This window comes from Nannobrachium achirus (genome assembly GCF_963921795.1).
Source record: "Nannobrachium achirus genome assembly, chromosome: 9".
Classification (NCBI taxonomy): domain Eukaryota; kingdom Metazoa; phylum Chordata; class Actinopteri; order Myctophiformes; family Myctophidae; genus Nannobrachium; species Nannobrachium achirus.
In genome coordinates this window covers 37,553,561-37,581,376 of record NC_137818.1, presented here as the reverse complement: position 1 = coordinate 37,581,376, position 27,816 = coordinate 37,553,561, and the positions used below count along the sequence as shown (strand labels likewise).

The window sequence follows — 27,816 nt, the reverse complement described above, 5'->3', positions numbered from 1 at the left end:
AATCCAATTAAAGTAACACTTTGGCACTTCACGACTGAAAAACACTTTAATTATTATTCTCTGTAAGATATGCCCGTCGTCCCGTGCCCTTGGATCTAGTCAGACCAGATATGGGTTCTCCTCCTCAGCCGTGGTGTCTCTCTCCTCTCCTCCCACTGTTTCCCATGGTGCACAGGTTCACCAGAACAGCTGTCAGGTAATTTCCAGTGGGGAGGATGGATGGGTTGCCTGGGTCTCTTGAAAGAGATGGATAACCTCTGAATACCCCCTCTCTCCTTCCTCCCGAATCTCCAGACCTTCACTTTGATGATCTTGATGATCAACATCAGGCCTCACTAACTTAGTAGCTTATGTACTGTGCAGTGCAGAAACATCTGGATAGCAGCGAAGCCACTTCTTCCCCTATAGTCCCTGTTATATTTTAATTAATGAAATACAAAGTGGTGCACCATGTTTGTTCTCAAAGCCTCACTCTTCAGTGTTGGAAGAGTTAAGAGAGCATTGTAGAAAAGGAAGAGGGGAGGGGAAAGAAATAAGAAGAGTCTTTGATGTGCAGATGGCGTTTAACAAAGAGGGCAGCTCAGCTAGCAGCAGGTTTTGTTGTGATGTTCCAAGCAGAAAGAGCATCTCAGGTTTCCAAACAAAGGCTGCTCACAAACTCATGGCTTCAGATGCTCGACATGTCGGAGCTGCTTAGCGTTCCAAAAAACCTCACCATGTACCCCCGCTAAATCCCAGTTAATTATGAGCTTGCAATCCCAAATAGCATGACCTTGGGAACTGGTGGAAAGTGTACTTACTAGCATGAAATGACTCCCTCGGGCCAGGACTCATGGAGGGCATTCTGCCTTTTGGCCAGAAGGCCTGGAAGACGTTTTCAGAAAGCACATGCAATCTGTGATATTACAACTTCACAGATGATTCACGACTTCACTTCAAATCATATTACATACAGTTGTATGAATTTTCCACTGCAAGTCTGAAAAATTGCGTAAGCTATGTACAGTATTTATAGAGATTTGCGCCACTTAGCCCACTTTTTCTCACACTTTTTGGAACGATGACGTAATAATGTAGGGGGGGGGAACCCAGTTGACAGACTGCGCTGGCTCCGGCCCGTGAGCATGTGGGACAATGCAAGTGTGGCCAAGGCAACAGGTGGTGTCAGATTAGCTGGTCCTGAGGCAAAAATCAAGCACCAGAGAGTGGAGGGAAAAGGTAACAGGGCTTGCTGCCATTAGTGTGGGAAACCAGAGCTTAATCATGCAGAGCTACCAGACAGCTGCTGTTACGTCCGCCCTAAAGTCCAGGCCTCTAAAGCGAAATCAACTCAACAGCGTCATGGGGAATATAATCACCTTATGAAAGAAAGTACCAATGTCCAATTGGTCAATTTGAATCATTGAAGTGACGTTTAACTTGGTAGAACCTTGGTATATACTGTAGCTTCCTTGGCATGATAGTCCACACATAATTGTTGATTGCTTTATACTTGTAGACGGACGGCCATTGCTAAAGTCTGTCTTCCAAGACAAGCATTTGGCATACGTCATACATTGTGGCACCATGGATCTCAGAGCCTTCCGACTTATCCAGCGGTAAGGAAAGGAGACTTCTTAAATGACACAGCGCTGCATTCATGGGGCTCTTTCTGTTATAAATAAACAGGCTGGGCCTGGCCAGGCCAGTGCTGCTCTTACCCTGGGTACTGCTGCCACCAGTTTGCTCCTCTCCACTCAGCTGTCGTCTGGGGGAACTGGAGCTAACCCTTTAAGGGCCCGTTCACATTGAGCCGATCCCGGGGCCGAGGATCCCCGACCAGATTTCGGGAGGACCCCCCGGGAAAATCGTTTGGTCGGCCCCGGAATCGGTCTTGGGCTTGAACAGTACCCCGACACGATCGGATTATGTTAATTAGCTTTTTTATGACCTCTCTTTCTCATGGCAGGTCACTCTCCATGTCCCATTACCGGAAAGACACACACACACACACACACACACACACACACACACACACACACACACACACACACACACACACACACTAGTCTATTTATAGCCCCCATGAAATTCTCTCATGGTGTCTACTGTTTATATCTGATGGGAAGTGACATTCAGTCAAGTTTAGCTTTGGTGCATTTATTGGTATTCTTTTTTAGTCAGTCAACAAGACAGTTGCATTTCCATAAAGCAAAATGCGCATTTTCTTTTTTCGACTTTCTGATGATTCGCTTCCTATTTTCGAAAAGGCTTTACGGAAACACAGTTATTGTCAAAATAGTTGGTCCTACAGCTTAACTTCTCATAGATCCCAGCTCTGAACCATTTTTTCTTTAGGTCACTAGAGCGTAGGACATTCATTGGGTTACTCTTCCAAATAAGAGCGTCACCAGCTTTAAGGGCTAACCCTCCAATTCAATAAAGTGGTCTCTCCCATAAACCACAGAGCCCTATTAACAGTCAGAAGAGGCTCATTCCTGGCTGAAACAGTGGGCTGCTAAGTGCGTGTCTTTTATTGGTTGTTTTGACACTGTGTGTGTGGGTGTGCGTGCGTGCGTGCGTGCGTGCGTGTGTGTGTGCGCCCGCCCACCCGCCCACATTTGCGGTGTGGGTGTAAACAATAGGGTGTTTTCAGACCCCTCATTCATTGGAGGCGGGGGTCTTGAGCCCTCCTCCCCTGGACGAGGTGGAGTTGTGACACTACTGTAGGTGGTCTGCATGTGGATGTGGGGTCCTGCCTGCTGGAACCCCTGCCAGGGTGATAATTGAAGGGAGGGCTATTGTGAGGACGTCATCTGGGGCCTCACACCCTAGAGACGTCACACTCTGTCAACCCACCCACAGTGAGGAGCCTGTCCAGTAGCTTTTCAAAACAACAGTCCGAGGGTTCAAGGTTCGATCCCTGGCTCCCTGCCTGGGTCAGTGTCGAAGTGTCTTTGAGCAAGACACTGAACCCCCAAATGCTCTTGATGAGCAGGTTGGTGACTTGCGTGATTTCCTCCACCATCTGTGTGTGTGTGTGTGTGTGTGTGTGTGTGTGTGTGTGTGTGTGTGTCTGTGTGTCTGTGTGTCTGTGTGTCTGTGTGTCTGTGAGTTTGTCTAGCTATACTTATGGGGACTAAACGCATGTTCACACAGTCTCCTGCAGGGGACCTCTGACAGTGTGGGGACAAAATAGTAGGTCCCCACAACGGTTAGGTTTAGGGTTAGGGTTAGGGTTAGAATGGGTGAATGTAATGAACATTGTACAGCACTTTGGATAAAGGTGCTATATAAATGCAGCATTGCAAATGCTTGACCATTTACTCAACAAAACTATAATCAAACCAGGAGGAACATGGGAGTTGAATCAGTGTTGCTCCACTGAGGTTGCAAAAAGCCCCTGAGATAGTATGTAGGTTGGTGTTAGGCCGGGGGGTGGTGGTGTCTGGTTTCACAGGCCGGTGTTGGGCTGTGTGTACCCTGTCTGGTCCCTGTGTCGCCTGGCTGTAACCTTTGGCCTTAAATCCATCAGTGTGTGACTCGCACAAAAGTTGGGCATTTTGTGCGATTCCGGGCTGAAACAGACTAGGGTGGAGATGACATGCACCTCTAAAATGCAGAGTGGGGATTAATGGCTACTTTCCAATCATTTAGCATTTACTGTGTTGCTTGCGTTGCAGTTATTTACTGGCAGTTGCAAAATCAAGTTTCCATTGCCCGCTGAAATAAATCTTAGAAGCATTTGCTCAGCAAAGCTGTAAAAAAATGTATATTGCATCATTGTGTTGCGCTATTGCTGAGTTGATATTGACTCATGTTTTTTTAATGAAGAGCTGCTTATAACTATATACTTGTATCATCCTAAAACATTAACCCTACTTCCTTTATTACAATGAATCCTTTCTAAAACAAGTTTTAGGTTATGTGATTATTTCAAAGTAAATGTTATCAAAGTAAGCCTGGTATAAATCTCTGTGATAGCCTAGTCAACTGTGGTGTTTTATTTGGCAAACCCATTTGCTCTTTTGAGCCATGCCTATAGGTTTCTCTAAGCATGTATTGAACAGTGAGTGTATGTGACTATGTGTGCGTGCCTGTTTGTGTGTTAAATATAAGTTCAGGATACAGTGCCCGTTTATTAGTTCTTTGCAGGGAAAGAGAAAAGAGATCACCAGCTATTAACATTTCTTCCTCTCACCTTGTAATCTTCCTCAGATTAATTGTACTTCTGTGGATGTCTCCTTTCTTTTCCAGTGTAGCTGCACGGATCCCTTACACAGGTCCGCACAGGCCTGACATTTATTTTGACATGCCTTCCTAAACAATGAGCTTGGTGTAAATACAGCACAGAGTATAGGTGTGCGGCAGATTCTCACTAGCTAGAGGCTCTTCTTGGCATAAAGAAAAGAAAACAGTCTTTGAGTCAGTCCTCTGATACCTCACAGGGAGACGGATGAGAGAGCCGTAATCAAAGAACACAATAGATTTTTTTGTTCTCACCTAACCCATATCTCATTCTACGCTTGGTTGAATCGTATCAAAGCACGGGAAACATGCCTTTTCATGTGGCTCGTGCTTATAGTGCAAACGTTATGATTCGGGCATCTCTCTGGTTTTAACGCTTTCCATATTAGCGGCTTATTTGCGGTCATTTGGGTGCTCGGGTATATTAACCGCACACACACAAAAAAAAAGATTGCAAGGTCAGTAGCATGCTGTAATTCTAAAAAAAATATTCCCCCTAGGCACCTCTCAGTTACTCGTTAAGAAGCTTAAATGGAAAGCACATTGCGGATTTCAGCCTTAGTGCGCTGTACTCCGTGGTCGGTCCCACCTTGCAGTGCCAGCGGCTGCATGCATTATGAGGACAAACAGCTGCTGCTGCTGCTGTTGGTTTGTCCAGAAAGTTAGCATGTGCTGCGAGAAATTGCTGGTCCACTGCGGAATGTCTGTGGGAGACTGAATTAGTGTAAAATGCATGGCATGATCCTTATGTGGGAGAGAGGGGAATGGAAGACCCGGGGGTAGACGGCTGCAGACGCTCTGCGTATGCGTTCAAAAATGCAGTACTTGTCCCTTGGTGGTATGTTTTTTTTGTGTCCCGACAGACTCCAGCTGAACTTTAACCCACACCCCCAATCCCATCCAACCCACGTGTCCTTTTCTTTTTTTTCCCTCCGCAAGAAACGTGAAGTGTCTCGTTCTCGTATGCCCATAATATCAGCAATGGAACACTTTGGAAGACAATCCGTGCAAGTTGTCAAAGGGTGTTTGTGTGTTGAATGAAGAGCCTCCCTCCACTTCCTCCCTTGGCCAATCACTTTGGATTAAAGCCCGTGGAAACTGTATTGCACTGCGGAGAGCAGAAGGGCCCTCATTCATCAGGCCCTTCATCCATCAGGGGCCCAGGTGGAGGTTTAGTGTCAGAAGTGGCAGCTTGTCAGGTCCCCCGCCACTTCAATCAAGGGTTAAACACACAGGGAACCCCCCTGTCTCTGTCTCAGTCTCTCACATATGAACCCATTCACTCTCCCACACACACATAGTCATCCTGTTGTCAAAACCTTGTTGTTTTTTACCTTGTTGTCAAAAATCTCAAGATATCTTTATATCCTGTAGCTGTGTATGCACACAGCAGGTGAGGAAGGAAAATCTATCCCGTCAGCTTACCTCATGTATCCTCCATTTCATCACTCTTTACAAACATACTGCTAAGCTACATGTAAATCTCATACAATACAATAGGCCTACACATACTACTGTATCTACAGTATCTATATTTAGCCATATAACAGAAAATTGGTTAAATCATTCATCTGATATGATCATCTTGGTAACAAATCATCTGAACACTGATAGTTCATGCTATTTAAATGAGACATTGTCATATTTTCCCTTCAAAATAAGGAAGGAAAGCAGATTCATTCCTAAATCATCAACTTCCAAAATAGCTCTATTGTGAGAAGGACATTTGAAAATCTGACAACGCTACATTCTGTGTGCACTCACTGGAAAATCTCCTCCAGCCTACAAAAAACGTCACGTTTTCGTCTGATTGTACGTAGGCTAGCGGAGATTTTTCAGTGCAGAGGGAGAGAGCTGTCGACGACGAATGCATTTGGAAGTGTTCTGTCAGATTCTCACATGTCCTCTTCACAACAGAGCCATTCATGTTAAATAATGGAGAGTTGCTGGTGTGTGTGTGTGTGTGTGTGTGTGTGTGTGTGTGTGTGTGTGTGTGTGTGTGTGTGTGTGTGTGTGTGTGTGTGTGTGTGTGTGTGTGTGTGTGTGTGTGTGTGTGTGTGTGTGTGTGTGTGCGCGTGCGTGCGTATGTGTTCATACATGCATGAGTGTGTGATTAAATAAAAAATCACATCTAGTGTGAAGTGAGCAGTGCTATTTATGAACAAACTTTGAGCCATTTGTGCCAAGATGTTGGCCAGTTGTAGGCCAGATGTAGGCCACGCTTCAGAGCCCAGACACTTTTGGGGGGCCCGGCCAAAGCCACATGTTGGAGCTTAGCTCCTTCCAGTAGCACCGCTCAAAAATACTGTACAATGTATGCTTGTTCACGGGGCAAACATGCACACACACATCCATCTTCTCGTGGTGTGTCGCACTCTTTAATAGATGTGGTTTAATGCCTTACGTACTCCTGCACGTCTACTCTGCAGAACAGATGCTGCAGGTGTCAGGAAGAAAAGGGAGTTGTGTAAGCCCAGCCTTACTGGTGCCTGGTGGTGCATGGTGGTCTGCTTCTCCACAGCCAGGGAGAAGAGTGTGCATCCAGCTTTCATACACTTAATGCTTTCTGGAGTTTACGTTCCGTCCCGGTTTAGAACATGGCACTGCCTTACTGTACCTCTGAAGAGATTTTGAGACGTTCAACTGAAAAGAAAGAGAGAGAGAGAGAGAGTGAGAGAAAGGTCAAGTTGTTTGGGAATTCACCTTTGTAGGTCCTCCACAGCAATGTGTTCTGTAAAATGTCACGACTTGAATACTTGAATAAATTGACTGTATGAAGAGCGGTACAGTTATATTTCCTCATCTTCCATCTTTCGCTCTGCGTGTGTGTGTGTGTGTGTGTGTGTGTGTGTGTGTGTGTGTGTGTGTGTGTGTGTGTGTGTGTGTGTGTGTGTGTGTGTGTGTGTGTGTGTGTGTGTGTGTGTGTGTGTGTGTGTGCGCGTGTGCGTGTGTGTGCGTGTGCTCATCACACACTCCAGCGCCTCCTATTTGAAACAAATCAAATGTGAATGATGTGAACTGAGGCTGTAAATATGAAAGCTTTAAGTAAGTTTACTTTTTCAAAACCACACTGCCTTAAAGGAGAGCTATTTATAAGCCAGAGACATTCTTCTAAGAAACACATGACGTGAGACGCGTCCTTGGTCGAGATTCACAGTTTCACAGACAAGCTGCTATCCGCCTCAAAGTTGTTTCTCACAGATTGTCCTAATGCAGCTGCATCAGTCGGCTTGTTGGCCGAGAGGAAGAGGGAAACGAGTGTGTGCGCGCACACACGCGTGGGTTTGCGTTTTTCATTTTGTGTCTCAGAAACCAACATCTGTGTGTGGATGTGGAGATGACAGCAGATCCTCTGCTGTACAGCAGAGGTCTTCAACAGGCGGTCCGGGACCCCTAGGGGGTCCTCAGAGTTACTACAAGGGGTCCTCCAAATCTTTGTGTGATAGAAACTTGTTTTTTCCCCTTTTTTATATTCACCACTTGAACCCTATGTGGGTCCATATTCAGAGAACTTGAGCCAAAAATAACCTATCTACGGAGATGTGAGCTTGAAGATCGGCTATTTTCGGCAAAGAGGTTTGGTGTAGAGAGGGAAAAGAGCAGACTAAGTAGTGAAAGGTCAAGTTTATTAAGTATTGACAGTTCAAGTGGTTAAATATCTGAAAACACAAATTGACATGATTCCAAAATACACTGATGATTGTGATATCAAACAATGAAACGATATGGAATCTATGAAAAGGTTTTGGAGGGGTCCCTGCTTCATCTCTCTCTCAACTAAGGGGTCCTTGGCCTGAAAACGTTGAAGACTCCTGCTGTATAGGACAGCTGATGCAAGCTAGGATCATTCTGTTTTTTTTTTTGTTTTTTTTTTGTTTTTCTTTTTTTTTGTTTTTTTTCAGTTTTTCTTTCTCAGCCCCGGCAGTCTTTCTGGGCCGTTCTGCCTCGGCCTGCTTATCAATTGTTCATAGAGCGGAGATGCGGTCATAGTAAATAAACAACAGCTGGGCCAACTTCCGGCACTTCTTCAGGGCTGCCACGTATAGCGTCACCTGTCTGTTGGAACCCGTTCTGTTGTCCCCTATCTGTCTGCAGCAAGTAATTTGACGTGTTCCTGCGGTAGACATTTGGCAAATTGTGAATAGAATAATTCATAAGTAAACAGTGGAATTCCTTTGGGTTAAAGTGTGTGTGTGTGTGTGTGTGTGTGTGTGTGTGTGTGTGTGTGTGTGTGTGTGTGTGTGTGTGTGTGTGTGTGTGTGTGTGTGTGTGTGTGTGTGTGTGTGTGTGTGTGTGTGTGTGTGTGTGTGTGTGTGTGTGTGTGTGTGTGTGTGTGTGTGTGCACGCGCACCTATATAGATATTTGCTTTGGATTTGATTGCCGTATTAGTTCTAGCTTCCCACAGCTGATAACTGCTCAGATGTTCATAATGAGCACTCAGGGGGAGCAATGAGGAGTTAAGTGTCTTGCTCAGGGACACTTCAACATGTAGACTAGGGCCGGGAGACGAACCGGTGACCTAATTACCAGACAGCCTCTCTACACACTAATCTACAGCTGCCCGTTTATGACAACAGCAAAATCCTCTGCGGTCATTACATTCTTGAGAGTGTAAACCCACTATCTTGACCTGTATCTCAGAGTTAAATGATCACTCTAGACCAGGGGTGGGCAACTTTGATGATGGCGAGGGCCACTATATTTCCACCTTTACTCCAGAGGGCCACATAGCATATTGTTATGTCCTACTTTGTCATTCTAGTATCTCATACAAAAGAAGCAAAAAATAGCCGATCTACAACTTGAATACAAATACACTGAACATAAAAAAAAATACATTTTAATACTACTATACTAGTCATTAAGCTACTAATATAGACAGAATTAAAGCACGTCATGTTTGGAATTGTAACAACTGAAATCAATATTATATCAGTATTCCAGTATTAACCAGCGGGCCGCATTAAGTGAAGGTGGGGGCCGCATGTGGCCCCCGGGCCGCCAGTTGCCCATGTATGCTCTAGACAGTGTAGACACAAGCTACCAGTGCCGTGAAGAGAGCACTGAGTAGGCCAGAAAGAGCGGATGCATTCTCCGGCACCGGCACCTGCCGCGGAACTGTCGCACCGTCGCACGGACCGGCAGTCGAGCCGGCTAGTACATAGAACTACTTAGAACATACTTTCTGGACAAATAAAGTTGTTTGCAGCTTCAAGGTTAACGAGGTGGGAGGGCACTTGACATCTCTGCATCAGGTGAAACTAAAACTGACTGACGGCAGCCAGCTCATTTAAGTTATAATTAGTCAAATGTTCGTCTTGATATGGGATGTTGGGCAGGCCATTAAAAAATAAAAATGGCACTTTGAGGCAGAGGGGCAGTTGCCCAAGTACCCAAAGGCCCCCCGCCCCTCACCCCTCTGCACGTGCCTGCAAGCTACTAACTGCAAGGTGAGCCTGTGAGACCTATGTCCTCCGGGTGGGGCCGGGTGTGGTGAGGAGAATGACAGTGCGGGTCAAGACCCTTGTCTTGAGGGCTAGACAGCATTAATGCTGTGGACGTGTCTCAACTTTGAGGCTGAAATGCAAAGGTCACACCAGCTATTTGACCCATGCTTCTGTGGCGGCGAGAAAAGTCAAATTCACATCCAGTTCACTTCACACAACTCCCCCTGAAGCCTGAATTATATAATCTTACGATGGTGCTGCATGCTGAAAAACAGCCAATCTACAAGCTCACAACGTGTTGCATCGTGTACAGGTCAATAAGGGTCTCTCAGAATTAAACGCATACTGTGGGTTTTACAGTGCACGCCATCCCAAAAGGAGTAGGATGCAGGAGATGATCACACACCAGTGGTCGGTTGGTCAGCTTCGCTGAAAAGAATTTGACCCGTCAGCGGTTTCCTTGTGAAAATGGCCCGGATTGTTGTTGCAAGGGTGTTCATTCAGGGGAGAGAGGATTTGGGGGAGAGATCAAGTTATTTATTAGCTGGAGCCGTTTAAATGGGAAACTCTACCATTACAGAGTTCATTGGAAATAGGAACTGGCGTGCCATGCCGACTGGAAATGCCCGCAGATGGCGTCCTGCCAGGGTTGTATTCAGGGTTGTGTTCTGGACGGGTGCTGGATGGACGCTTAGAGAGCCAAGAGTGCAAGAGCAATGATGATGCATGTATCTATCCTCGCGGTGCTCTGTTCTGGCACCTCATTCGGAGCTGAGCCAGTGCATGTGGATCCTTGGTAGCTCGCTGGTCAACTTTATCAAGATGATCAGATCAGATAGGAGAGCAGCTGGCTAAGCTCTCTGTCTCCTCATTGTGAGCGTGCGGCGGGGTCCACGGGCTGCGTGCGCAGGGGAGATGACACAGCATCATGTGACCGTGGAGAGGAGGAGGGGTCAGGGATTACCATTGGAGAATGGTGTGTCAGTGATCTTGTTTTAAGTTTGGTTTGCAGAAGAAATACCAACCAGGGTTTATCAGCGTGTCCATACACAGACAAATATGTCAAGACGCAAATTATTTGATAAAGAAATATGTATGCTTTGTTAATGCTTGTATACAGCCAATATAATGTTGCTGGCTTGCCAATCAGCAATAGGTATGACACAGAAATGTTTTTTTTAAGTGTGACACACATTGAAATAGACACCATGGCACATTAAGAGACCACTAGTATACACTTAGGGCTATGTCTATTGTCTACTGTATGTGTTTCTAAGATTATTGTCCGCCCATTCTGTATGTCCATGGCAAAAATTACATTTAGATGAAAATGTTCATACCAGTACTCACTAAAATCAGTATTTGTCGTACAAGTATATAGGGCTTAAGTTGTTAAGTCACTTTTATTCAGTTGGCATTTCCATCAGTGCTGGTATTCCCTCATATCGTAAAGGGACCTTTCTAGTCCATGCACCCGGTACAAGTACAAGCATTTCTGTACAACTTGTTCATGGAAGGAAACATGGAAGATAGAGGATAAAAGCCGCTTGTTAAATATATACCATAAAGTTGGTCTAATGTATGTTCCAAGTGCATGTTCAGCCTATGGTTGGAATGAGCATAGTCCAGCCTGGGGCTCCAATCCATCTCTGCACCATCCATCCTTCACACACTGTCACACCCACGGTAGTTATACATCTGTTATTGTACCCTGCATATGCCCCACATGATTGACACAGTCAGCGCCACCACCTATCCCTTCATCGACGCTGTCGGGCAGAAACCTCTTATCTCCAAGTTTCAAACGTGTACGTTTTTTTTTCTCTCCGTAAAGTAAAGCCTATGCTTCATCATACAAAGACCGTCGCACAAGACTAGTGAAAATAGCCGATCTACAAGCACACAACGCCTCGCACCGCGAGGCGTTGTGTGGTGCGAGGCGTTGTGTGCTTGTAGATCGGCTATTTTCACTATTTTAAGTCGTTTTTAAAGTGACATACAAAACAGACGGTTTTGAACATACCGGGTTTCCACCCGACAACAGCGTTATGGTACAGCGGCGAAGAGGTCTTTTTTACTGCCGCAGGAGGTGATATCATGTTTCCATGCTGGACTCCTTCCTGATCCCCAGCGCAAGGAGCCAATCAGAATGCATGCCGTCGGTCGTGGTATGCTCAATCTTTCAGCCCTGGGGGGGAGGGGGGACGGGGGGGACGGTGTGTTTAAGACATACTTAAACAGATTTGTGTCATCCAAACATTCTGATGTCGACCTTTACTGTTTGCACTAGGGCTAGTAGGCCTGTGTGTTTGTGTGTGTGTGTGTGCGTGCGTGCGTGCGTGCGTGTCTGAGTGTGTGTGCACTAGTGCTGCAGACTGCGGACGTTTGCAGTTGTCTTCGACTTTTTAAGATAACAAGTGTAGAAAACACATCAAGCTATATATGGGGTGGTTGCATTTGCCTTTGTTTGTTCTAAGCTGTTGGGGATAGCCATGGTGCCGTCACTAACATTTGTTTGCACACGTGCTCTCATGCAGGTCAATGACAGGTAATATAATGGTAAAAAGTAAACATATCACAATGCCGCGTTTCCCGTCTCGCCTTTGTTTTCCTGAACTCCCGCAGGGCCTGTGTGTGTGTGTGTGTGTGTGTGTGTGTGTGTGTGTGTGTGTGTGTGTGTCTGTGTGTGTGTGTGGCTCTGGGTGTAACCTTGCTCCACAGAGAGAGAGAGAGACTTCAACCCCAATAAAACTCTGTCCCTGTGTTTTTGCTGCAGGTGGCCCAGAGCTCCAAGGTGTGGGGAGAGGTACCTCTGCCAGAAGACTTGGAGGCAGAGAAAAGTGTCAAGGCAACTCAGAGTTTACTGGACGATGATGAAGACTTTGCTGCTGACGAAGCTTCGGGAGGTGGGTATGATAGAGCCAGGAGGCCACTGCAAAAGACAGCAACAACAGCTGCTTCTAATTCAAGGGAACTGTGTGATATTTGTTTTGTGTGCATTCCGTAACTCTTTGTGCCATCCAAACACAGTTTCAGTTTCAAGCATTTGAACAAAGCAAACCACTCTCAAAAACAATTAAACCCATGTTTTTATTCAGATTCACTCTCATAGGGGTTGATGCAGCATTATGGATGTGTGCCCCACCTGCTGTTGAAATGAATTGATTGATTGATTGATTGAAGACTTCATTAGAAGTTTGCATAGAAAAAAGTACAGTTTCATGACGGTACAGTTCACTGGTACAAGGTCAACTAAAAGGAGATCCTAGGAAAGACTACGCTTATTTCCATAGGAAACCATTGAAGTATCTAACATTGAATGACAGACAGATAGAACACAGTACTATGCAGTAGATATAGTAAAAAAAAAAAAAAGTAAATAAAAATAAAATAAACAGTGCAAAAAATATATCCAGTAGGTAAATACAAAGAAGGATCAGGGGAGGCTGGGGTGAATGATCTTAAAACTTTTGTGCACATTTTCTTCTTCAGATCTGCCCAGCGGAGAGGACGATGGAAGCACGCCATGGCCTACAGTAGTTTTAGAGAGCACAAGTAAGTCATTACGCAGCAGTTATCATGTGTCTTCAATGCAAGCTTTGCTGAAGTGTGGAAGAGCACTCCACTATCTTGGCCATATCCTCTACATCTTTGCCATCTTTGAACCTCCCTTATCTATGTGTGTGTGTGTGTGTGTGTGTGTGTGTGTGTGTGTGTGTGTGTGTGTGTGTGTGTGTGTGTGTGTGTGTGTGTGTGTGTGTGTGTGTGTGTGTGTGTGTGTGTGTGTGTGTGCGCGTGTGTGTGTGTGCGTGCGTGCATGCGCGTGTAGCGTGCGTGTGTGCTTGTACAGTATGTGTGTGTGAATGCAGGCTGAGCTAGATGTCTGTCTGTGCCTGAGCGATGTGATGTCGCCCTAGCATCCGGCTCTGCCATCTCTCCCATCCCACCCAGCTCAGAGCCTGGTCATAACACAAAACACAGGGCTCTCCGATTTGTCTCACAGTTGTAAACATATCTTCTCCCGCTTTCATCCTTTCCACCGGTGGCAGAGGCGAAATCACAATAAAGCACATGAAAGATATGGCAGACATGACAAAGCGCCTTTGTTTTGCATTCCAACCGGCTTTTTCTTTTTGCTGCTTTTTTTCCCTTCTCCTTCTTGTCCAGCTCGTTCACTTTTCAGCACTCATGAATGCTGATGCTTCCATATCATCTCTGTTCGTACGTGCAAAAGCAATGAAAAGAAGAAAGAAGAAGCTTAAATGTAACGTGATAGATGTGGCTGAATGAGACAACCTTGTCAGTTAGCCACACTCTTATACTGTACGTCAGGGGTCTTCAACAGGGGGTCCGGGACCCCTAGGGGGTCCTCAGAGTTACTACAGGGGGTCCTCCAAATCTTCCAATCCTTTTTATATGTACAACTTGAACCCTGACCTCCATATTCTGAGAACTGTAGCCAAAAATAGCCGATCGACAAGCTCACAACGCCACTATTTTCGGCAAAGAGGTTTGGTGTAGAGGGGAAAAAGAGCAGACTAAGTACAGAGTGAAAGGTCAAGTATTGACGGTTCAAGTGGTTAAATATCTGAAAACACACATTGACATGAATCCAAAATACACTGATGATTGTGCTGTCAAACGATGAAACTATATGGAATCTGGGGGTCCCTGCTTCATCTCTCTCTCAACTAAGGAGTCCTTGGACTGAAAACGTTGAAGACCCCTGCTGTACGTGGGAATCTTTATCCTGGTACATCCTGTTTGTGCAACGTGTCAGTGCAGAAAACCCCAGTCTTTCCCCTGTGATGGACAGGAACTTTATCTCTGGTGCACCTGGATGCCCACATCATTTATTGTATTAATAAAAACAAAGTCTGTACACTATCAGTTGGCAGAGAACCACTGCTCATTACATCATGGGAGAAATGGAGAATACTTGTTTTTAGTGGCAAAATTTGCAACCTGACATCAGAGTTGAGACATAGAAATAGCAGTGCTATGAGTTAACACTTCAGCACTCATATGCATCCTTTGGCATCAACTAATATATTCTAGCTTAATGTATTAAGGAGAGTAAGGGATGAAACATACATGTAAGACTTACCCCATACGCCATACTTACTTACTTTGAGCCATGTTGATGCGGCACCACAATATGGAGGGGGAAGCATCATTATCCCAGGGATTAAGACATACAGTATACAGCATGAATAGATATAGGTTGTGAGCAATTGTTTTGTTTTCATACACACACACACACACACACACACACACACACACATTGCAGATCAGTGCAACAGTTCAAAGACATCTTTCAACCTACAACAACACAGTTGTGGCTGTTTTCAAGTTCTGTGTGTCTCAGCCAAATCCTGCTGGGAAGTTTGGTGCACTAGCCCTAAGGGTCAGAGCAGATTTTGGCAGATAATAACAAGGCTCTATGTGCCAAAGGAAGCTGAAGACTTTGAGGATACAAAAAGGTCTGACTTTGTTCGCAAAATTTGGATTCAAAAGGATTCTGTTAAAATGTTTTGTGGGGCGACTAGGGCCTACAAAAATGCTTCTGTTACCATAAACCTCTTGTTTTAGTTTTTTCACAGAACCTTTTCTTTGTGATGGCAGTTAAAGAGGTGGTGCCATAGTTTTGTACTTTTTCTGTTTTGTATGTGTGGAGTTGACATTACTCTAATAGACCCCCAGGTGTGGTTTGAAGATTTGTCTTCCCTGTGTATTTTTGGTTACTTCCTGTAAGCTGAAAGACTGGGCCTCAAAAGGCCCAGTCAAAAACACGGATTAAATGTCATCATATAATCAACCCCTCCCCTTTTACCATTCACCCAACACTGTGGGTGTGGCTAACCTCAGCTGGGCCACCAGCCACCAGACAACCAGGCATACCTATTGAACTGGTGGGTGTGGCCACATGAAAATCCAATTTTAACACTTTCTGTGCACTTTTTTTTTCATGAAAAAATCTTCCTCCTAGTATAATCATAATACCTGATCATCATGTTTTAAGAGGGGAAATTATCATGGCACTGCATTTTTTTAAATTTTTTATATAAGACTTTTATCCCACGATTTTGCAACCCATTTTCACCCAGTGCCAATTGCCTATGTAATCCTGGACTCTGCTCTCCCTCTGCCGCGCCTGGGGAGACAACACACTGACCTCATGCTTCCTTCAATGCATGAGTAGTTCAAGTTGTTTCTTTTCACCTGACAGGGGGGATTTCCCCAGGATGGACGTAGCGCGTGGAAGGAACACGTTATTCCAACCAGTTCCTTTCCCCTCCATCAAGCGCCCCGGCTGGCCAGGGGGAGGCATTATTGAGACCAGGATTACTGCATGTTTTTGTGAGGGTATCAACCCTAGGAGACACGGGAAGAACATGCAAACTCCACACATAAAGGCCCTATTGCCGACCCCACCTAGGGTGTGGGCGCTGAAGATGCGGAGGGAGAAACACGCCCCCAGCACGCCCCCGGCACTGCATCTTTAAATAAAAGCTTGTGCATTCAGCTTAGTTTGCCAGGCTCCATATTTGAGCAAGATAGTCTGGGGAAGGAAATGTGGTTTCCTGCATGGGAAGCTAAATGGTGTGCTGAATCTCTGTGTTCACAATGTCCACCCACACCCCTGCCTTCCTTCCCCTCTCCTCAACCCTCTGTAGAGTCCTTTAGTGATGAGCGTCAGGTGCCACTTTATGCCTTGCATCCTGTTGTGTCGCGTTGTGCCATAAGTTTGAGGATTTCCCATTTCCGACATTCTCAGACATACTGTAGGCCCTGGGGCTGTGAAAAGCATCTGGAGCCATAACTATTTCCGAAGAGACTGGGGGCTATTTTCATCCTCTCCTGTCTATTGTCTTGTTTAATCGCTGTCTGTAATCGCCTCTGAAGATAGGAAAGTTGCCTCCAGCACTACCCTCCCATGTCCTCCTGACCTTTCTTCTTGACCGTCCCCCCCAGTCAGATTCCCATAGAGATATGTGCAGGGACGTGCTGGGCCCCTGATTCAGCCCGGGAAAAGAGAGTTGGAGAGGCCCTCATTGCGCGCTATAGAGAGATCTCTCTCTATAGCGCTGCTGCTACTCAAAGATTTGCCATTTCAGATCATGACAAGTGACAAGCCAGTGGGCCAATTACATGAATTAGGCCTATATTTCGTTGTTGTCGGGTGGAAACCTTGTATGTCCAAAACCGTTTGTTTTGTATTTATCATTTAAAAAATGATTTAAACTAGTGAAAACAGCCGATCTACAAGCACACAACGCCTCGCGGTGCGAGGCGTTGTGTGCTTGTAGATCTGCTGTTTTCACTACTTTTGTGCAAACAGTTACATTTTTACTTTTGTGCAAACAGTTTAATTTTTTCCTAATGGCCCGGCCTGGACCGGCCCGAGAAAGAACCGGCCGTTCGGGAGTTGTCCCGCTTTTCCCAATGGCCAGCACGTCCCTGGATATGTGGGAAGTTCCAGCTTTAATCTCTCATCTCCTAGAACTTCCCTTCCTTAGCGGTGCCCTTTTACAAACGTTCCCAGTGTACCAAGGCTATCGGCCACTTTGTTTCAAAACCAAAAGAAGCAAAGATCACCATGTCCACTTTTGCTGGGTTAAGGACCTCTGAGGCCCCACTAGGTTCTTCCCAGTGCTAATTTTGGATTAAAGGCTTGAGAGTTCCTGACTTCCACACCGCTGTAGTCCGTTTCATCCTTGTTTTATGGGATCTTACTGGAATGCTACTTGGATATCTGAGCAGAATCTGAATTACAATCTGAAAAATAGAATTAATTTACTCCTGTGCAGTTACTTGAAAACTTTATTAATTTTACCCCCATCACCCCAACTAAGACATTTTTTTTGTTTTTATTGTATTTGTGCCTTACCGTATGTTTATTGATATTGCGTTTTGTGCACGATGTAGCAAGTGTGCTAATATTTATTAATTACTACCTGATAATGGCGGATAATGTTTTAAGCCTTTCATGAAGTTTGTTTAAAAGTGAGGGTCATGCTGGGTCCTCGGTCAAACCAGAATCAAATACAGATTGCTAGAGTCGTCTCATTCTTGTATAGCCTTATTAGGTTACAGACTGACCCCCCCAAAATACATAAAACAAAGAATCTTACATGATAGGAGAGCAGATGTTGAAACAACAGATGAAGGTACATTAGTGTAATGGACCAATCCTTCCCACAGTGGTTTGACGAGGCATGGGAGGGCAGTCGGCAGGCTGAGGGAAGGCCACCCACCCAGCACTGCTCCCTGTCCCCTGGGGGTGGACAGTTGGTCACATGTTGGTCTCTCTGTTTGTGTGTGTGCTCGCACGCGCGCGCACATGTGTGTGTGCGTACGTGCGTGTCTATCTGCCAGACACAGAAAAGCTTTCGGGAGAGCTGCACAGGGGGTGGGGGGGGTGGCAGAAGGACAAGTGCTGGCAGCTGCAGTTATTTTGGTGGGCTCTTTTGTTGAACCACTGATGGACTTCCCAAAGGTGCTCACACACATACTATACACACACACGCTATCTTTTTGCAACTCGCACCAGCCAAAACAGAGACTACTGTCCTGTTGAAGGACATCAGACGGGGTTATTAGGGTTATACTTTCTCACGATAGTTGGTGTTAGCTATTGATAAAACACCTCTGTCCTCCATTAGCAAATAGCTGATTGTATGCGACAACGTGAAAGCTACATGGGGAGAGCTATTGTTGTGAACTGACTTCTCAGCAGCAGAATGAATGGTCTAGTGATTTAGTCACATATGTCACTCACTTGGGTGTTGTTCCTTGGCTCCATGTTACTGCACTCATTTGTGCCAAAAACAAATGTGTAGCCTTGGGGAACTGCCTTTCCCATGTCTCTTTGGCACATGGGAAAATTGGCATTTGGGTGCTTCATTGACAGAGAATATGTTTCTGTTCTCTGTCTTGTTTTGTTCTTGTGTCGATGTCAAAGACATGTGTTGTAACTGATATCATGTGCTTATTGATGACCTTGTATCAAAACAAAGCAAGGCTGTGATCTGATGAGAAGGGGAAATCTTTCCTCACAGACAGCTGAACAAAAGACAATGAATATCAACGCCTCGCACTGCGAGGCGTTGTGTGCTTGTGTGCTTGTAGATCTGCTGTTTTCACTACTTTTGTGCAACGGCCTTGTATGGTGAAGCAGGGCTTTACTTTGCGAGAAAAAAAATTAAAAATTTGAAACTTGGAGATACGAGGTTTCTGCCCGACAGTGACGATATTGTATCATGAAAAGTGTTACTCAGACTTTGTGAAAGAATGCAATTATGGACCTCTTCTGGCTGTGTGCACATGCCCAATTGTCAGTATGTTGCCCCCTGATCTGTGCGTTTATTTGGATAAAGCTCCACGGTTGGCTGGTGGCTTCCTGGTCTCTCAGTAGGGAGTGTTCATAATACCTCTCCTGGGATTCGTTAAGCCGTCAACTCTTTTGACCCTGTTTGAATGAAACTTTGATGCATGATGCTGTAGGTGAACTCAACTCGGTGGATTTGACTTACTACTTGCGGATGACCTCACCATCTGGACACTGCATAACACTCTTTTTTTACGTTTTTCAACAGACAATTAAGAGAAGTGTCCCTTTCAGCTCCCTGTCTATTCAGTCTGTTGTACAGCGGATACTTTGTTTCAATGAATGGCCTGTAAAAAGAGAGGAGACTCCTTAAAAGCTGTCCCTCCGCCCCCCTCTCCCTGCCATGGCCTTCGATACTGACAAGGATCACAACCATCTCTGCAGCCTTTGAAGTTGCAGATGCTTCATTAGCACCAATTAGGTCGGGTCACTGTTCATGTAAAACCTCAGGCGGTTTGGGGAGGAGCAAATATTTTGCACTTTTTTCAGTTTCCTCTCTGACATTTTTTAATGTCTTTATTTTTCAACTGTGTCTGGATTTATAAAACCTCCTCAAGTATCTGCTCTTGACCTAAATCAGTTATATACAAACTCTACTGTAAACCGAATGCGGGGAGCCGCGTCTTCTTAAGGCCGTGCAAGTGTGTGACAGCGGCCGTATGTTTTGTGTGTGTGCAGCTGTAAAACAGCTGGATGCAACACACTCACTTGATTAAGGAGGAGTCATTGTTTACTGCTGTCTGTTCAAGTTTACGGAGTGGACCTGCGAAGAATGTGGAGCGGAGCATTTGTCAACATGTACTGTATATCCTCACTACAGTGTTAGAGGATTGAATAATATTCTTTTAATTATTTTGTTTATATGTTTGTTTGCCTTAGTTTTTTGATGTTGAGATTTTTCCATGACCACTGCATGGCATGCATTGATTAAAGTTTTTACGATGATTAAAAATGTTGTAAGCTGACCCTGCGGTTCTCCCGCACAAGGGCCCTTTTCTCTTCAGCCTTATCTAAGCTGAAAGTGGCTTCGTGGCCACTGCAATGGAAGAACGAATGAGTCACCATCAGAGAGAGCATAGGGCATAGGCATTGTTCCCTGTGCCAGTATGAAGCTAGTGATGCTTTTGGTATGAAATCATGGTTAGCGTTTTCCATCCAATTTATGGAAAACAGGAAGCTGCTCCTCCCTCTAAGGCAGTGGTTCTCAATCTGTGGGTTTGTTCACAATAGAACTGTGTCATACAAAATGCAATTCCTCAACTCTTAGCACTGTCAGGGTGTGGGGGGTGGTCCCCAGTTAAAATATGATTATTTTGGGGGTCGCGGCCTGAAAAGGTTGAGAACCACTGCTCTAAAGGCTCTTTTTGCAAAACCTCCGGGTGGATCTGTCAGAGAGTAAAGATGTGAAGAGCAATTGAGTGGAAGTGTGTTTGGTCGGAAGGATATCCTCAGTCTTCTACTAACTGGGCTAATAGATCACTCCTTTAATAAGAGACCAATCCAGAGCCTTTCTCCTGGACAGACATTGACATGTTGCTGTATCATTTGAAGGAGTACTTCACCCAAAAATCTGTACTTCACCAGAAATACTTTTTGGGTGAGTTACTCCTTTAAGGCAAACAATCTGGCATTAGTCTCTGCACAGCAGGCTCACGACTTCCACTTTAACTGTGGATTTGTTACAAACATGGGATCTGTGGTTACCATCAGAGATCTAAAATCTCTGATGATAACTCTTGCCCACAAATTCTATGCTGATGACCGAAGCAATGTTGATTGTTTGTGTAAACAGACTCAGATTAGTACACTCTGAAGCTTTTTTTCTGATCTGTGCATCTGTTAGACAACACTTGTAGTCTTTCTAATTGTCCTTTTCTATTTTCTCTCCCTGTCTTTCAATCATTTCCGCTCTCACTTTCCTGAAACTTTAACCTCTTCACACCTGCCTGGCTAACTTGCCCCCCCCCCCCCCCCCCCCTCCCCACCACACCACCGCACCCCACCCCTGGTTCATGTCTCTCTCGCTTCTCCTGTTTGATCCTTGACCTTTTGCTTCTGTTTGTAACCCTTCGACCTCTGCACCATGTCTCCCTTCCTTGTCTCTCGCCTCTTGCTCCTTGCGCCTCGCTTCGTCACCACTTGCCCACCATAGCAGGCTGGTTGGATTCTCAGTATCTGGGGAACTTACAGAGTCCAGATGAACCCGAGTACAGTAAGTCCCTTCTGTGCTTCCTTATACTTCAACAGTTCCTCTTCTCCAGGGGTTCTCAAACCTTTTTAGGCCGTGACCCCCAAAATAAACATATTTGAACTGGGGACCCCCACCCTGACAGGCACTTGGAATTGTAGGCATTACATTTAATGTAACATTAAATATTGTGAAAATAGTAGAACTACCGGTACATGCTCACACATGTAGATCAGCTATTTTCTCAATGTTTGACTCTTGCTTACTTAATATTTGCCAGTTTGGCCAGTTTGGTGTTAAAACGGTCTTGAAAGTCCTTAAATTGTCACTTTATAAATATAAATGTGCAGATACCCTGTATACACGTATACTGTGTGTTGGTTTGTTTAATCATCTGGGGACCCCACAAAATCATTTGGGGACCCCACTTGGGGTCCCGACCCCAAGTTTGAGAACCACTGCTCTACTCTACTCTTCTCTACTCTACTCTACTCTACTCTACTCTACTCTACTCTACCCCTTTTTTCTCTTTTCTGGCCAGGCGACTTGGCACAAACTCCTGTCACCTGTTCTGCTCAGCTATGCACAGGCACTCTCAGATAGCGTTCCAAGGAGAGCCCAGTTAAGTCTGGGCTGTTGTTTTTCTCTGTACGTCTCACATGGTACTGCCAGCGTTGTCTGATGCCAGTGGAAAAATGATGGGGTTGTTCCATCGTTCCATTTGGAACAACCCCATCTCCCACCCAGTGGCAACACTTGCATTGCCAGTTGAAAACAACATCATTAAGTGATGTGGGAATTTATTCCGCTACCCGGTTTCAGCAGCCGGACAGACAATTCTTTAAATATTTGTTTATAATGTACTTTACACTGTAATTGGAGTCAATTTTGCCTCCTGCTGATGGCTGGCCCCCGTGATGTAAACCAACTGTACTCTTAGTGACCGCTGATGGTGGGCGTTACGGCCATTAACCACCCCATCATCCCTATTCTAGGCATGTCATAACAGGCGAACATTCTGTGAAAATTGGCAAACATTCAACGAAAATAGAAGATCTATAAACGTACAACACCGGTGTAGAGGGAAAAGTACAGGGCCCCCCTGGCAATCAAGTATATAGGGTTTAAGTAAGTCCCAGCGTCCCTTACACAACAGCGTTTTCTTTATGTTCATGTTGTGTGGTGCTGTGTGGGAGAGCAGAAAAGAGAGGTGGGGAGAGTCAGTTTAATACCGAGGACAGGAGTCATTCACTTGAGCTCCTGTGAGAATAGAAGACTTTTGAGACATAGCTGTTTGGCTGGCTATCATCAAAAGGGTTTACATAGCAGGGGTCTCCTCTATAAAAGCTAAGGCTGAGAAAGTAGCTCCCCGGCACACACACAGAGAGAGAGGGAGAGAGGGAGAAAGAAAAGGGAGGGAAAGGTCTCATATTTGTGGGGGACCTCGTGTGATGGGGGGAAAATGTGGTTTGGAGCCTCATTCCTGTCAGTTCTAACTCTCTGTCTTTGTCTCTCGCGACGGGCTGGGCGGCGCGGGGACGGTGCCGTAGGCATTGCCTGGGGGGTTGAAGGTCAAACCGAAAGTGGCTGGGCTTTAAAGGCCATGCCGGGGCTCACTGCTCAATCAGGTCTTTGTCTTGCTCATAGGCCTCTGTGTGTTTGGAGGGGGGTAAGGGGGCTGTTACACAAAGCTGCCACAGTTCTGCCACGCAGCTTTAATAGCTAAATACGTTTGTGAATTAAGAGTTTGGAACGCCATTTTTCGAGGCTTCCCTTTTCTATTCTTGCCGCGCCACCCGTCATGTCTGCACTGGTAGAGTTCCATCATAGTGGACGCTGGCAGTGCTTGCCCCCCCCCCCCCCCCCCCCTCTCCCCCTGAGTGGAAACAGTGATTGGTGTACAGGAGAATTGGGTCTTGGAGCAAAAAGGGGCGCTCGTTAGCGCTAGCAGCAGGGCCGCGGCCCGGCGTGCTAATCAAAGGAGCCCAGGCCGTTTTGGGCCCTATATGCTCGGCGGGCCGTCACGTCGGAGCGGCGAGCTCAGAGAGTCGAGGGCTGCTCAAGTGATTAGATTATCCACGGGTCAAATGAGCTGCTTTGATGAGGCACTTTGATGTTGCCTGTCTTCTGTTGCCACGACTGGGCCGTGCTTGATTATCCCGGTATTATGACGGTACAACAGGCCGCAGGCGCACCGCCAGGCTCTGCTAATGGTTGCCGCTCCGCTGTGCATGTTCACATCATTGTGTGTTTTCATAGCCAGTGTTCAGTTTACTCTGCCGCTAAATGAGGCCTTTCCTTACCAGGAATGGAAGGCGTCTTGGAGGAAGCAACTGGAGCACCCGTTCGTGGTGCCAGTTCTGTGTGTAATGAAAGGGAGTTCAGCTATGTTTTGAGAAGGCACCCGTTGCCGTGCCAAAGCTCTGGCTGTGCCGCTATAAGGCCCCCACAGGCCCTTGACACAAGGCCCCCACAGGACCTTACCACAATGAAGTCACTGCCTCTGTGGAAAGCGCAATGTCTTCGACTTTTAATTAAGTAGCACCCCGTAAGCATGATAAATGGGAGCTGTCGTTGTCCACATGCAAAATGTAATTGAGGGAGAAAAAGGGGAGAGGGAAGAAAAGGAATGATGGGATGTGTTTGGTTTTATGCACGTGCATGTATTAACTTAAGCATGTTTAATGTGCTTGTGTACACTGTGTGCACTGACTGTATGTGTGCAATATTTACACACATGCACCGTACTGTATCTGTGTGTGTGTGTGTGTATGTGGCTGTATGTACTGTCTATGCACAGCATTGTGCGCCCTCGGGATAGGCTCTCATAAAACATGACTCTGTAGGCAAGTAGCATCCAACTGTAAGAGACAGTACAAATATTGACTTCCTTCCTTAACCCTGGGTCAAATCAGAGGCTGGCAAGCCCATTCCAAAAGGCTGTTAGCGGGAGTGTGACAATGGGGCACCCTGTGGGCCTGGGATATTTAAAAGTCAATATGTTATGGTTGTGACAGTGGAATAATAAAGTGGTATTCATAATACAGTAGTTCTACATGGAGGTCATTGTATGGAGGTCAAGGTAGATTTCTGAAAAGGTTTATGTTTGTGCATTTATATGTAAAGTAATTGTGAAAAAAAGGCCTTAGTAGGCCTAATAGTATAATAAATCTCAAGACTTTACATTTATGTGGGTCTTGATATCATCAAGTCCAGCTGAAATGGTGCCCCATAATAACATTATTGTATAATATGCAGACCGAAAGAATAATAGTTTTTACTTTCTATGGTTATTCTGCCCTGCGTAGTTGCTACTTAATATGATAATTCAATGATTGATAGCTTCTCTGACATAATCGGAAACGTCCTTGTTTAGTTAACCACACCCGTCTGATAGTCCCGAGTTAAAACAAACACTAATCGTTAATTGCAGCTATTGTTTGACCCGTGTGTGGTTGCAGACTGCCGTGTCTGCCAACAGCTGACCTACTTACTGTATGTTCCGGGGCAGGTTAATCTAGCTAATGTTGCCTCTGTGGCACACATTGATATAATAACACTTGCTTAAGCCCCCTCCACCTCTGGCCTCCCTGCCTGGCTGATGTGTTTAAACTTTGGTGGATGACGAGGGAATGTTGAGGCCCCTTTCCAGAATCATTCACAGAGGATTATTTTTCTCTCCCTCCTCTGGAACCGTTGGCATGGTACAGATGCAGACTAGAACTTCCCACTTACCTTCCAAGTCCCTGATGTCATCATCAGCTTTCCCTCAGGAAATCTGGAACTAAGTAGTCACCCAGCTATTGGATGGTGTTCACACACACGCACGCACGCGCGCGCACACACACACACACACACACACACACACACACACACACACACACACACTCACACACAAACTGTGGACCTTAGGCAGTCATATTCTACTTAAGTAAAAGTATCAAGTCTGCAATATAGAAATACTCTGTTAGGGTGCCCTCACACCAAAGTACCTATGAGTGTGGAATCCGCGTTCCGCCAATGCATTTCAATGAGAGTGAAGCGGTTTCATGCCAGCAGAGGATTTCTGCAAAAAACGCTCCCTTGTCATTGAAATGCATTGGCGGAACGCGGATTCCACTCTCATAGGTATTTTGGTGTCCTCACACCAAAATACCTAGAGTGGAATCCGCCAATGCATTTCAAGGAGAATGGAGCGTTTTTTGCAAGTCGAGGATTTCTGCAAAAAAAAAACGCTCCATTCTCATTGAAATGCATTGGCGGATTCCACTCTAGGTATTTTGTGAGGGCACCCTTACAAGTAAAAGTCTGGAATTCAAAATGTACTTGAGTAAAAGTATGAAAGTGTTGGCATTACCAAAAGCAAAAGTACAGAATTTGTGAAAATAGCAGATCTACAAGCTCACAATGTGTTGCGATGCAACGTGTTGTGATCTTGTAGATCTACTATTTTTAAATAGCCACGGTATAAAAGAGGGCTAAAGTGGTTTATGCATGTTTTATAATATTATAATTTATATCTGCAAAGTAGTGGAGTAAAAGTACAATATTTGAATCCGAGATGTAGTGGAGTAGAAGTGTTGGAAATTGGAAATACTCAAGTAAAGTACAAATTCCTCAAAATTGTACTTACTGTAAATACATTACTTAAGTAAATGTACTTAGTTACTTAACCCCACTGACCTCAGGGTTTGGATTTGATTAGGCCTCTGCAGCAGTGCTCACTTTTGACACACAAACGTTATGAACATCTGTCGTCAACCATTTGTTGAAGTGATTTCGCCTCCATATCCTGGTGACAGAGAAAGAGGGAACGAGAGAGAGACTGATATTGTAATTCCATGACTATATTTGAGCGTGTGGGTGTTGAGTGTGCCTATGTCAGCGTGTGTTTCTTGTCGGAGCGCATGTGTGGTGCAAAGCTGCCGTCTTTTGGTTTCAGTACAGACCACAGCAGAGATCAGATATGGAAATAGACACCATAATTTGTATGTGGCATGCGGCTCTCGCTTTAGCCACAGCAATGCTCTTCAATTTTCACTTCACAAAACATTTTAACCAAAGGGAGCCATTATTCCCAAAACTTTATTTAATCTCGAATCATCTTCAAGGGGCCTGCCACTTAATCATGTGGAAAATAGCGCTTTTAAGAACTGGCTTACAATGATGTTAACGCTGGGACATAATGGGTATTAATGTGGAGCTTGTGGTTGCCTTCGTCTGTTACCGTGTGGTTTGAGCTGACGGCCTCCTCTCCCGTTCTCTGTGTTTACAGTCTATTACAGAGCTCTAGTCAATTTCACCGACTCCCTGGTCTACGGAGCGGAGCTGGAAGACATCTTCTCGCCGGCTTTCATCGAGATCTCCGATGCGGTGGTGGACACGGTAGGCCATTTCCGTTCCCAAAAGACTCTCCTTCTCACCCACACAGAGCACTCCTCACACATACCAAACAGGGCCATTTTGTTCTTATGTCATACCCACTCCCATCCACCCAAAATATTATCTAATTTATGGCCACCATTTGAATATGGTCCACTCTCACCTGCAGCTAGTCTCCGTATCTTCACAGGTCATCTTAAATTTAGGCCTAGAATTATTGAATGCTTTAACTATTGAAAAATAGCAGATTGCCACGCTGCGAGCTTGTAGATCTGCTATTTTTGAAAAAATCGTGAAAATGTGTGCAAATCTTTGGATATATGTATTTTCAAAGCGAACGTTTGTAACTCAAATTTTGCTTCTGGGGGGGTCCCTGGAACTAAATATTTTGAGATGGGGGTCCGTGGCCAAATAAATATCAGTTTGGGGGTCCTTCACATGAAAAAGTTTAAGAACTACTGACATAGTAGTCTCTCAAGAACAGACTACCGGTAACTGAGATCCAGTCTTTGACGATGGCTGGCCAGATTGCTGACATAGAAACATAGTTTTTTTTCAAAAAACCTAATTTTCACGATTTTTCTAAAATAGCAGATCTACAAGCTCGCAGCGCGGCACTCGGTGCCGCCCTGTGAGCTTGTATATCTGCTATTTTTCAGTTGTTTCTAAAAAATAACCCTCTGGATTGGTTTCCACAAACTCATCCCCTCTGTGTGTTTTCTCATCCACAGCTGGAGTCAGAGTACAACAGGATCTCAGGCGTCCAGACGGTCAGCGTGGTCCTCATCAAGTAAGAACACAAAGCCTGGAAATCAAACCCTTGTGCTCTGGAGACTCTCCAGCTGTGTGCTGCTGCTGCCTTAAATATGCCTTATTATAGTCTTACCCTGGTCAGATGATCCTTTTCTCTCTGTTTCCAAACACGGTATGGAGTGTCAACTCAGCAATGCAGGCCTGTAATTAATACTTGCAGTTAGTCAGGGCTCATACAAGACGATAAATAGACGTTGTTTACTCAATTATATGTCATTTGATACCAGTGTGTTATATAATATGATCCTGATATGGAATTACTTATACACATACACACTGATCAGTGCCCAGTTTTGGACCCCTCCACCGTACATGGTCCGCGACCGCGTATTTCCCGGTGAACCTGTGCGCAACGGTGGGGGCCGAT

The 27,816-nt window shown here is 45.3% G+C and overlaps 1 protein-coding gene across 4 annotated transcripts in view; it reads left to right on the top strand.

Annotated features, from left to right (window-relative positions):
• hspg2 (heparan sulfate proteoglycan 2) overlaps window positions 1-27,816 on the top strand; it is a 125,951-nt gene that overhangs the window by 18,193 nt on the left and 79,942 nt on the right. For all 4 annotated transcript variants that reach the window (XM_080734076.1, XM_080734074.1, XM_080734075.1 and 1 more), the window contains exons 2-5: window positions 12,452-12,581; window positions 13,168-13,230; window positions 26,530-26,639; window positions 27,368-27,426. In XM_080734076.1, the coding sequence (XP_080590202.1) occupies window positions 12,452-12,581; window positions 13,168-13,230; window positions 26,530-26,639; window positions 27,368-27,426 (362 nt within the window). The remainder of the gene's footprint in view (window positions 1-12,451; window positions 12,582-13,167; window positions 13,231-26,529; window positions 26,640-27,367; window positions 27,427-27,816) is intronic.